At 37.5% G+C, this 12,791-nt stretch overlaps 1 protein-coding gene across 1 annotated transcript; it reads right to left on the reverse strand.

The window, feature by feature from the left end:
- Positions 1–1,358: 1,358 nt before the first annotated feature.
- On the reverse strand, positions 1,359–12,729 carry fra10ac1 (FRA10A associated CGG repeat 1). Its single transcript, XM_046854261.1, has 14 exons — positions 12,619–12,729; positions 11,376–11,455; positions 10,892–10,984; positions 10,770–10,815; positions 8,092–8,168; positions 7,221–7,304; positions 7,003–7,087; positions 6,872–6,917; positions 3,316–3,429; positions 2,833–2,875; positions 2,533–2,663; positions 2,001–2,045; positions 1,766–1,850; positions 1,359–1,612 (listed from the first exon to the last, which is right to left on the reverse strand). Exons 1-14 carry the CDS (start codon positions 12,646–12,648, stop codon positions 1,570–1,572), a joined length of 1,002 nt encoding a protein of 333 aa, XP_046710217.1. The 5' UTR covers positions 12,649–12,729; the 3' UTR covers positions 1,359–1,569.
- Positions 12,730–12,791: the final 62 nt, after the last annotated feature.

The following is a 12,791-nucleotide window of genomic DNA, read 5'->3' on the forward strand; positions in this document are numbered from 1 at the left end:
TCTGCAACCCATGGATATCATCAAAGGCTGAGTTTCCCCTTTTAAATGCTTTAATGCATTGTCTTAAGTAATTGAAAAATCTTTGATTGCTTTCACAATATGGTTTGGCTCATCATCCTATGGTTTGAAGCATCATCCTACCAGTTTTGCCGTATTTGACAGAATGCATATTGGGCAAAATGCATAATTTTTTACGCTCCACATTTCTTGGTGCTACTTCTTTAAGACGTTGGCACTGGTCATTGGCAGCAATACTACCATAATATTGCCTCCATGTTTAACAGCTGGTATGTGGTATGAGTGATATGATTTAAATCAGTCAAGTGGGCAATTACTTTTAAGCCTCTGAAAATGGAGAGCCTATGTAAATAAATAGCTGTAATCGCTAACCAAATTATGCAATACATTTGGTTAATTCCTGTGGTTCCTTTTAAATCCAGCAGCAAAGTAAAAAAAAAAGTGCTGCTGTCCAAATACTCATGAACCTGTCTGTATGTGACTTATGATCTACTTAAAAAAAGAAGAAAAAGAAAAAAAACCCGGTAGGATGTAGGATCAAGCAAGTCCTGACAAAACCAAAATAATGTGGAAATATCATACTGGGCTGGGCTTGAGTTCATTCAAGTTTAATCCTCAAGTTTCTGCTTATATAAAACAGATCACCTGAGCTATACCTGTGTTATATAAGCTGCTTTTGGTTACAAAGGCCTTTACAAGAATACATTCAAACACTGCTTTTAATAGAACTTAAACCAGATCGAACAGAACACGTGATCAACCAATGCAATATTCAAAGAATTTACATCCAATGTCCCTTTATTTTACAGACTGAAACATCATTTCTTTATATAAAATCTGATTGAAAGATGTCTGATAAAATCCGCTCTGACACTTATGCCACTTATTCTTCTTATCGTTTCATAAATACTGTATACTTAGCTAATTCTGTCAGGTTCTTTAGAGGACACAGAGACCTGGGAGGTACCAAGAGATCTCTATATTCACAGGGATTATCTAGTAAAGCTGGATCATCTCACAGTAAAGAGGCTCATGTGGCTGGTGGCCGAGAGTTGTAGCAGCGTGTTTTAGTCAAACCCCGAAACTTTCTTACTCTAAAGGTCAGATTTGCCGTTCCAATCACAAATCATTACCATGCAAATGATTTCAATGTAGTCTGTTTGTTGTCTGGACATTTAAATGATAAAATAAGCACCTTAAATGTGTGTAACCAAAAACGATGTTCTTTACTGTTCAATGAGAGAAATATCTGACACTGTGGCTCTTTACAATGTTTCCAGCCTGTTACTACTTATAAAAATAAACATTAATTATAAAAAAAGTATACAAAACAGAGAACATTTAACATGACATTAGTAGTATATTTACAGCACACAAAATCGGTGAATGTGGAGGTATTACATCATTATGTATAAATTGACATTCTTTGAACACTGTAATCTTAAATTGTTTAAACTACATAAGACCATAGGCTGTCAAACCAAGCAGTCAGCATTTTATTCTCATAAACATTGTGGGAACAAACATTGGATTGCCGGTCGAATCCCCTGATCAGAGAAACATGCCCTCAAAGTATTCATCAAACTCCTCTTCCCTGGAAATGAAAAAAAAAAAAAACACTGTGACCCTGTTCACTATTTACAGGCAAACAATCAGGCTTTTTACATGCACACATTAAGTTGCAGAATGAAAGGTTTTCTGAAAGATTTTTTGTAAATGGAAGCTTTAATGGAACTTGTAAGCACACCTTGATTTCTCCTCCAGAGCAGGGGCTGGACCTTTCCAGTACTCTGACTCTGATGGGCCATCAGCCTCCCCTTCACTTTCCAAGTCTGACAATAAGACAATGGACAGATTCAAACCGAACCCATTGTAAAACGGTAGACGGTGAATGCCGTATGTGTTTACTAGGTGCATGAATTAGCTAAAGACATACTGCAACATTTGCATTTAGTAGCAAGTAAAACAGAAAGACCACAAACCTTTCTCAGACTCACTGGAGTCCTCAGAACTTGAAGAAGAATATTCTGTGGAGAGACGAAAAACCAAACAAGTGTGTTACATAATAGACGTCTGACAAAAGCAATACATGAATGATTGATCATCAGTTTAATTGATCAATTAGTTTAGTTGGTGAATCATACATTATTATTTGAGGAACTAAATTTTATTCTAGGAAATAATATACTGCTGAATTACTGGAATGCAATAACATTATGCAATAGCAGTTCAGCAATATGCTCCAGAAAGTTGTATCTCTAAGCAAACATGTTGAACGTGAAGTACAGACAGGTAAAGGAATGTTTTCTTGCTAGTGTTTTTCAAATATTTATTTAAAGGAATGCTCTGAACTATATTGCAATCCTCTGTGGGTTCTTCCCTTACGGCATTTCATACTGTGTGCCTTGGAAATCAGGTACCAAACCCTCATGCCATTCCATTACTGAGAACAAGAACAATCAATGACTCAAAGTTCAGTGACATGTACAACTCTGTTAAATAAAAACGTGTTGCCTTTTCGTCTTTTTTTGTGTTTGGGTTTCTCTTTGCGTTTCTGTTTGGTTTTCCGTTTGAACTTTTTGGCTTGCGTCTCATCTCCATTCGCATTTGGTCTGAGTTTCTTTTTAACCTTGACCTCTTTCCTCCTAAAACAGATCAAACATTTTTTTAAGAACATTACTTTGCAACCAAACAGAAACATTTACATTGTGATAAATCTGACACTCAATATTTGCCATGTCAGCATTTATATTCACAACATAAAGGTCACATAGTAAAAAAAGGTTTAGACTTTTTACATAATCAAGATCTTACTTGTGATGGTAGTTAAGTTTGAAGGAACATTCTGGACAGAGACCTATAGATGAAGAATCACAGTGACAAATGAGCCAAAATATGAATAAAACAAATACATTAAACATCACTTACATCCAAACACAGTGCTCTTTATTAATATTCTTAAGTATTCTTTGTATTGTTCTTTGTTTTTTAATTGGTAAAATGTCTAATCAGGCTACAGCAAGCAGCTGACTGATTGCAATTAAACCTGCAACCATGGCAACCCTATGTGGATAAAACTGAACAAATAAGGTTCTGCTTGGAGTCTAATATAACTTGATTTAAAATGTAATTCCGAATGCACTGCAAGAAAAAAAAGAAGTTGGTCTGTATGAAAGTAATTTATCAGACATGGGTTCTTTTTTATACGTCTAATGTAATAAGCTTAGGTTTACTGTGGGACCTGCTGAGCAGAATGGCACAGAGGAAAATTAAAAACAGTGGGGGTTGCCGCCTTACGCAGTTTCACCAGAGCATTCCTCTTCTCGCCCTGTTCCACATAAGCAAAATTCACTTCCCAGCTCTTCAAGCCCTCCTTCTTCTCACAGCGCTTATTCCCACAAAGAAACTGGCCTGCAATGCATAAGGATATACACTGTGAAAAAAAATGCATGTGCACAGCAACAACATAAAAATTATATTTTTACATATTTATCTGCATTTAGTTGCTGTGGATCTGTGCAATGACAATAAAGGTCTGTCTTGTCAATTAATCAACCAATCAACCAACCATAACTTTACTCATTTGGTGTTTTAAAGCCTGGACAGCAAAATGGCAATAGGGTTTAAATTATATTAGATACAGTTAAAATAAATATACAATAAATACATGAATAATCAAACAAATAATTGGGAAACCCAGATGGCTGGATTAAAAAGATGGTCAAAGTTAATTTACATACATTATACATTTAATTAAAATACATTTAATTTTAAATTCATGCTGTTTTGATATTGGGGAAATTTCTGAGGAAGGATCATATAAAACACTTCCAATTCAGAATCTGCACAAGTCAAAAATGATAATAATGAACACCAATGTGAATTACAAATTACAATTAGATTCAAACATAACCTTGTCACCATTTGGTCATGATCGCTGGTAGAAGAAAATTCCAATTTGATTTGCCACATACAAAAGCATACACAGTATGATATGAATGCTCCATTACAAAATTTTATATATATATATATATATATATATATATATATATATATATATATATATATATATATATATATATATATAATAAAGGGGGATAAAATTCCAAAGTTGCAGAATAAAAATTGATTATAGGAATAAAATAATTTACAATATAAAGGAAGAGAAACAAAATAATAAACAAAAACTAAACATTTTTTGCAATAGTGGCAATAAAATAATATTTGGTATATACTTATATATTTAGCAGAAATACATTTTTATATAAATGGCCCTTTCCAAATTTTAGTTGAATACCCCTGGAGCTTTTTTTACGCCAAGTGCAGCAGCAGGCTGGCTTTAGCTGCACGAGGCTTAACAGGGGATCCTCTGGATTGCTTCTGGGCAAAGTGCGTCATAAGGGAGAACACCACTGCTGGGCTTTCCCAAACGTCTTGATCAGCTTTAAAGGTCACTTGACTTTCATTTACTGTTTACATGGCTAAATGATCACTGTAGGCAAAGTCCTAGCTGATGTATTGTAGTAACTCTTGCATGTTTTGCACACATTAGGAGTATGGCTCTGAAGAGTCTTGTTTATGATACCTGTGAGAAACCGTTGTCATGTTAAGGCAAGCTAACATTAAAGAAGACAGCCCAGGGGTCTGGTATAGATATGAATTATGTAAGCTTGGAGAGTGGATGATTACAGACTGACATCGTTAAAAGTGATCCAAGGGAGGTGTTTATCTTAGCCTGCATATTGTCAACATTTTCCTAACCTTCTATCTCACTCTAACTGGCCATGTGGAAAACAGAGAGGCTCCATTTATATGGGCCAGGTATTCATATTGACTTTCACTTGCTGACCTTTGGTAACTAATCAATGATTTTCAGGTAGTGAGAGTAACTTAGCTAACTGCAAATCCTCGTGCTGCACGGATTATCTCATCTCTGCAGTGACGTGTTTGTGACATGGTTCCCCTTTTTTTAAGCTCACGTGAGCTGCGATCAAGCTGTTAAAGCTTTGACAAAAAAGCATCTTGAGGGAAAAGTAAAAACACATTATGATAAGCCTCCTTTGTATTCTGCTTCAATGGTCCACAAATGAACAAACCATCAATCTCACCTAAACTACTTACAGCTGGTTTTATTCCATAGTTTCTGTTTGTGCTTGTAAGCATTATGATTTGTTTTATGGTGTGTGCATGTGTGTGTTTTGGGTGGGGGAGGGATTTATGCCACATCAATCCTCTAGCTTTTCCCAGTTTAACAACAGATGGTCTTGAACATAGGGCCTAAATAAATGGAACACAAAAAAAACAGGCACCACCTACTATTTCTGTTGTTTATACTAGACGGCTGAAAGCTAACATGAAAGTCAAAAGATGGCATTTTACCAGAGATCCAGAATTCATGCAGCCCACCAATTAAGCAGTAAATAAAGAAATAGCTGAAGTCATGGGACACTTTTTTATTCTTTTCTCAAAAAAAAATGCAGACGGAATTCAAACTAGTAGCCTCTAAAAGCAACACTATGTGAGAAAGTAGAATATGCAGAGGTGGATGAGTGGGCTTTACAAACCATATATCTCGGTAATACTCTCATCTCCCCCCATGTGCACTGGACACCTTTATTTTTCTTTTATCCTGCACTGTCCCTGTTTGCACTGTTCCGTCCTGAATGTTTCTATTTTATGTAAAGTATTTATATAAGGTACATGTACAGTGAGATAACTTCCTTTAATCAGTTAGTTATGTGTAGGTTGTATATGTATATGTAGGTCTTTATAGTGTGTTTATATAGAAATATATAGCTTTATATAGGTTATATGTTAATATACCTCTTTATGTTTTCATGTATTTACATTCCTGTGTTTGCTCATATATCTTAACAGATGTAGCACCATGGTCCTGTGAGGCTTTTACTTTGTATGTCTCTACATATGGCAGAATGACAATAAAGCTCACTTGAACTTAAGCAGGTAGTCACTTAATCATTTTGTTTACCTAGCGACATGATGCATGTAAACAGATTTATAAGATATGGTTAATCCCAATAAGTGTTTTAATCCAAATGTAGTCAGTGTATATTACACTATGCCTTGCTCCATGCTCCATGCTTTATGCTTTGTTTGTGTGGCCAGGAGGTTATAATTTAATTCATTTATCTGTGCCTAAATCATTACAACATATAATTTCAGTAATTAAAAAATTTGTGTGTGAATAGGATTGGACAGGTTAGGTAAATTAGGATATTAGAATGGTAACTCGGCAGGAAAATAAAAATATATATATATATTACTTAAGCAGCCCTGAACTTAATTACTTCTGCTTGGAGACAGCATGGAGTCCGACGCTCTATCGCCATCTAGTGGTAATATTAATTAGGCCTATGCCAATTTTATTTAAAACACGTTTCTGTTTGGTTATATAAAATGTAAAACAATAATGGCACACAGATCTTAAACTGAAACATAAAACAATTGCAGAACTACACTTGATAGCTTGTCCTAGCCAGCTTTGAAGGCAGGATTTAACATTTTGGGGAAATAATTGTTTGATCCCCTGCTGATTTTGTGAGTTTACCCCTTACAAGGAAAATTTTATATATATTATATATAAATTAATTTGTATTTGATCGAGTGATTAGTCGATCTCCTACCAACTAGCAAGAATTCTGACTCCCACACACCCAAATTAGTCGTGTCCCTTCAAGAAAGAACTGCAAATCTCAACTCATTATGTGTATTAAAGACACCCTTCACAGATTCAACCTATTCACCACCATGGAAAAGACCAAAGAGCTGTCAAAGAACATCAGGGACAAGATTGTGGCCAGACAGTGTAAATAGGAATATAAAATACACCGACCTTTTCCAGATATCACTTCATTTTCAATGCGCCATCTGAAGCCAAACTACAAGGTGAAAAGATGAACGTTAATAACAACACATCCTGAAATGGTGAGTCAGACAGTGCATTACTGTCATAAAGGGACCTACTTTGTTTTCTTTGTATTTGCTGAGGTCAGCAATACAGTACTCCTTGAATAGCTTGTCATAGTACTTCTTTGCAAGCTCCTTCTCCCTGAAATAAAGATATAAGATCACCCTTTATTAGTCCCACAGTGGGGAAATAACCAATTGTATTAATGTATGTGACCAAGGAACCAATTTATCTACAATTTATCTACAAATAAGCTGGGTATTTGAAACTGTACCATGTCATATCGTCCTCATCCTCATCTCTCCAAAGAAAGCGGTGATTTTCTCTCACCACGTCCAGATCTCTCTTGTCTTTTGCTCTGTACACAGAGCACATTCATGCAAGACTAGATAAACTTGCAACAAAACAATTGAGTTGCATTCAATATGTTATAAACACTGCACACAATTACATTTAAACAGGAGGTGGAGATGAGACAAAAATATTTTAATTTGGTGTCGACAAAAGAATTGATTTAACACTAAAATGTATAAGTAAAAATCTGTCAAATATTTTAAAATGTTTCTGATTAATTAAATTAACAACTTCCAATGAGTTTGTAATTTTACAGGAATATATTCTATTCTATTTTAATACATTCTAAAATCTATCCAAGTTTAAGATTATATTGTCATATCACATAGCCTTATAGTGAAATAGTTCCTATTGCTCAGAGGTAACTCCTAACAATGGGATCAAGCACAGGGTAAAGAGCAAATTAATTTACTTTTGGTGTTTTAAAATAACCAAACCCAGATTTTCTTCCTTAAACCCAATACTGAATTAGTGCAGTTGAAGTCAAGAAGCTTTTATTGTCATTTCAACCATATATAGCTGACGCAGTACACAGTGAAATGAAACAACGTTCCTCCTGAACCCTGGTTCTACATGGACAACATAAAGCTACATAACAGAAAACACAGAGCTGAGGACTAGTAAGTGTCCTCGCCACATAAAGTGCATCGTGTGCAATCTGGTGCAAACAGTCAAGACAGACAAGAGAGTAGACAACACAAGACAGTGTAGGACAAATAAACAAAACAAAACAGTTGTATTATAAACACTGACACAGGCATACTAATGCGAGAGGATTGTCCCAGACTCACGTGGATCTTCTGAAGTCCTCCAGCTTCCCTCCATAGTAAAGTATGTAATCGCTGACAAACTTGTTATGCCGGTCAAACTTTAAGACAAAATCAAGGATCAACAGCTTGTGTAGGAACATTGTAATATCAGGTTATATCACTGTAGACTCTAAACACTGATCTGTGATCTGCACCAATTTGTTCTGTAAGACCAATCAATGATTATTTAAAAGAGAAAATCAAACTGCATGATCATATATATTAAGTGATAATCATCAGTTCAGATAACATAAAGGAACTTTTTTTGTGTAAACCCAAGGTTGCTTACTGAAATAATAAACACTAATTGTTTAGAATTATAAACAAGATAATAAGCATCACCCACAACATATCTGGTTAAGAATTGCTCAAGGACGATCATAGGGTGACGTATAAGAGTGGAGGAAGGTGCACACAGGTGGACTTTGTTCTATGCAGGAGATGCAACCTAAAGGAGATTGGAGACTGTAAGGTGTTGGCAGGGGGCAGTGTTGCTAGACAGCATCGGATGGTGGTCTGTAGGATGGTTTTAGAGGTGAAGAAGAAGAGGAGAGTGAGGACTGAAAAAAGAATAAGATGGTGGAAACTGAAGGAGGAAGACTGTAGTGTGAGGTTCAGGGAAGAGGTCAGACAGGGGCTCGGTGGTGGTGAAGAGGTGCTGGATGATTGGGCAACTACTGCAGAAGTGATAAGGGAGGCAGCTAGAAAAGTACTTGGTGTGACATCTGAAAATAGAAAAGAAGACTAAGAGACGTGGTGGTGGAATTAGGAAGTGCAGAAAAGCACAAGGCGAAAGAGGTTGGCAAAAAAGAATTGGGGTCGACAGAGTGATGAAAAAACTAGGCAGGAGTACAAGGAGATGCGGCAGCAGGTGAAGAGGGATGTGGCGAAAGCCAAGGATAAGGCATATGAGGAGCTGTATAAGAGGTTGGACAGTAAGGAAGGAGAAAAGGATTTAAACTGATTGGCCAGGCAGAGGGACCGAGCTGGGAATGATGTGCTGCAAGTTAGAGCAATAAAGGATGGAGATGGAAATGTGTTGACTAGTGAGGAGAGTGTGTTTAAAAGATGTGGGGAGTATTTAGAGCAGCTGATGAACGAGGAAAATGAAAGAGAGAGAAGGTTGGATGGTGTGAAGATGGTGAAGCAGGATGTAGATAGGATTAGTAAGGAGGAAGTGAGATTAGCAATTAAGAGGATGAAGAGTGGAAAGTCGGTAGGACCCAATGACATACCGGTAGAAGCATGGAGATGTTTAGGAGAGATGGCAGTGGAGTTTTTAACAAGATTGTTTAACAGGATTTTGGAAGGTGAGAAGATGCCTGAGGAATGGAGAAGGTGTGTGCTGGTACCGATCTTTAAGAATAAGGAAGATGTGCAGACCTGCAGTAACTACAGGGGAATTAAGTTGATCAGTCACACCATGAAGTTATGGGAAAGAGTAGTGGAAGCCAGGCTGAGAGAAGAGGTGACCATCTGTGAGCAGCAGTATGGTTTCATGCCGAGGAAGCGCACCGCAGACACATTCTTTGTTTTGAGAATGTTGATGGAGCAGTATAGAGAAGGTCAGAAGGAGTTACATTGTGTGTTTGTGGATTTAGAAAAAGCGTACAACAGGGTGCCGAGAGAGGAGTTGTGGTATTATATGAGTAAGTCAGGTGTGTCAGAGAAGTATGTGAGGGTGGTGCAGGACATGTATGAGGACAGTGTGACAGAAGTGAAGTGTGCAGTAGGAAAGACAGACCGGTTTAAGGTGGAGGTTGGATTGCATCAAGGATCGGCTCTGAGCCCTTTCCTTGCAGTGGTGATGGACAGGTTGACGGACGAGGTCAGACAGGAGTCTCCATAGACTATGATGTTTGCAGATGATATTGTTATTTGTGGTGAGAGTAGGGAGCAGGTTGAGAAGAGCCTGGAGAGGTGGAGGTATGCGCTGGAGAGAAGGGGAATGAAAGTCAGTAGGAGTAAGACAGAGTACATGTGTGTGAATGAGAGGGAGGGCAGTGGAGTGGGGCGGTTGCATGGAGAAGAGGTGGAGAAGGTGGAGGAGTTCAGGTACCTGGGGTCAACAGTGCAAAGCAATGAATAGTGTGTTAGAGAAGTGAAGAAAAGAGGCAGGCAGGGTGGAGTGGGTGGAGAAGAGTGGCAGGAGTGATTTGTGATAGAAGAGTATCTGCAAGAGTAAAAGGGAAAGTTTATAGGACTGTGGTGAGACCTGCGATATTGTATGGTTTAGAGACAGTGGCATTGAGTAAAAGACAGGAGGTGGAGCTGGAGGTAGCAAAGCTGAAGATGTTAAGGTTTTCGTCGGGAGTGACGACGATGGACAGTATTAGAAAGGAGTTTATTAGAGGGACAGCGCAAGTAGGACGTTTTGAAGACAAAGTGAGGGAGGCGAGATTGAGATGGTTTGGACATGTGCAGAGGAGGGACATGGTGTATATCGGTAGGAGAATGCTGAGGATGGAGCCACCAGGTGGGAGGAAAAGAGGAAGACCAAGGAAAAGGTTTATGGATGTGGTGAAGGAAGACATGCAGGTGGTTGAGGTGAAAGAGGCAGATGTACAGGACAGGGGGGTATGAAGAAGGTTGATCTGGTGTGGAGACCATTAATGGGAGAAGCTGAAAGAAGAAGAACAAGAAGTTCCCTGAAAGGATACAGCATTCATTGATATGAGGTGGTGGCGACGATTTCTGGCCTCCTCTCTGTAGCACAACAGAAAACAGCATTAGTGCATAGCCACAAACCAAAACTTTACACTTTGCGTTATGTCTCCTGTACCTGTCGCATTCATCCGTGGCCACATGTCTGTGAGCAACCTTACACTGTTTCCCTTTCTGGAATGGCTTCTGAAGCAGCTCATCTTCACGGGCTCTAAAAAGAAGATGAAATTAATCCTGATTACAATTCTGTCTCTACATCAATCAGTGATCATCATATTAACCCTTACAGACATATTTATTGGTTGATTCAAGAATAAATAGTTTTGATATCACTATGACCAATTTTTTCTATCTTTGAAAATGATTTGAAGCTGTAGGTATTTCAAAATAAATAGATATATAGATAGATAGATAGATAGATAGATAGATAGATAGATAGATAGATAGATAGATAGATAGTTTCAGATGTAAAAATAACTATTAGTTTAGTATATTTCTGTTATTACACATGTCAAACATGTATAGATAAATATATGCAAAATAATATAAATGTGTTCAAAAATATCATTGTCCAACATGTAAATAGAACAAAAACACCTCACCTCTTCCCTCCATGCTGGGATGACCCTCCTCCACCCTCATCATCACTAAAATCTGAGTCATAACCACCGCCTCCATGAACCTATATAGAAAGACAATTTAAACAAGTGGTGGAACAGCAATGTCACATGACATTTGACTTCTGTACGCAACAAAAAATAATGATGTTATCTGTCATTTATTTACAGCTTAACTGTTGTACCCTGATCATTTATCATTTATGACATATGCATCATCCACAGAAGGAGTCAAAGGGGTTGCATTCAATGCAAATGAGCTAAAAGGCTTCGTCATCTTTAAAAAAAAGTGAGCGTCAGCTCCAATTCAGCAAAGTACCGTACACCTGATCCTTGTTATTTGAAACTGTACACACAGTATCTGCGTAAAGTGAAGGGCAATCAATTCTGAGTCAGAAGGAAATAAATACTAATATCTGAACATAGAACACATAACTTACAAATAACAACAATGTACATGTCTATTCCCGAAATTCAGTTCTGCTTTCCAGAATGAATATAACATGAGATGGTTTAATATGAGGAATTGCATGCTGGCTAGTTTACCATCATGCCATTCCTCGTATTAAACCATGCCACCTCACAGCTTTATGTGCTATTGTCAAGTGTTCTTGTGGTTAATCTTTCACACTCTAAAAGCATGACATAAGGTGGGTTACCTATTCTAAATTGCACTAAGATGTTAAAGACTGTACACATTGTGCATCTGGATTGGCATCCCATCCAGGGTGTATCAGCAGCCTTGCACAAAGTGTTTCTAGAATGGACACCAGATTCATCACCAGTCTAAAAGAAATAAAGTGCCTACAAAAGATGAATGAAAGAATGGTTGCAAGTAGTGTTGTAGCAGAACAATTACTATAGGGTTTGACAGAAGACACATTAAGTACAGAAATGTCTATTGTGTGCGACTTTTTAATACATACAATATGCCCATCAAAAACCCTGGTACAAAAAGGGAAGCATAAAAGCCAAGCAAGGATAAATTTGAATCACGTTCAATAGTATTTCATTTCACTGCAGAAATAAAGATACATAAATGAAATAATAGATAAGCCATTATAACATTAGAAGCAGGACAAGTACATCTGTAAAGAGGAAATTGGAAATCGTAGCGAGAAACACAAAGACACCAAGAAACACAAACCTATATATAGCAAACAGCTGATAAAATACTAATGTTGTTTCCTAATGCCTTGTAAACGCTTTAACGGTCATTAATAACCACCTTGACGAGGTTGAGACCACTCTGATCCATGCCTCATCTGTGTTTACGCGCCAGCGGTAGCAATTTGTTCGAGGCGCGCAATGATGACGTATGACCATGCCACAAAGCGTGCGCATCCTCCGATCTACATGTTGTATCCACCCACAACTTCCGGAAAGGGGTCCTTTACATTT

This window comes from Silurus meridionalis, chromosome 7 (genome assembly GCF_014805685.1).
Source record: "Silurus meridionalis isolate SWU-2019-XX chromosome 7, ASM1480568v1, whole genome shotgun sequence".
NCBI lineage: Eukaryota > Metazoa > Chordata > Actinopteri > Siluriformes > Siluridae > Silurus > Silurus meridionalis.

Excerpts from the sequence above, each read along its gene's own strand:
- fra10ac1 (XM_046854261.1), bottom strand. The coding sequence starts at position 12,648 with ATGGATCAGAGTGGTCTCAACCTCGTCAAG. Across the intron at positions 7,305-8,091 it reads GAGGACTTCAGAAGATCCAC|AGCAAAAGACAAGAGAGATC; the intron begins GTGAGTCTGGGA and ends CTCTGTGTACAG. Across the intron at positions 2,664-2,832 it reads AAACTTAACTACCATCACAA|GAGGAAAGAGGTCAAGGTTA; the intron begins GTAAGATCTTGA and ends GATCTGTTTTAG.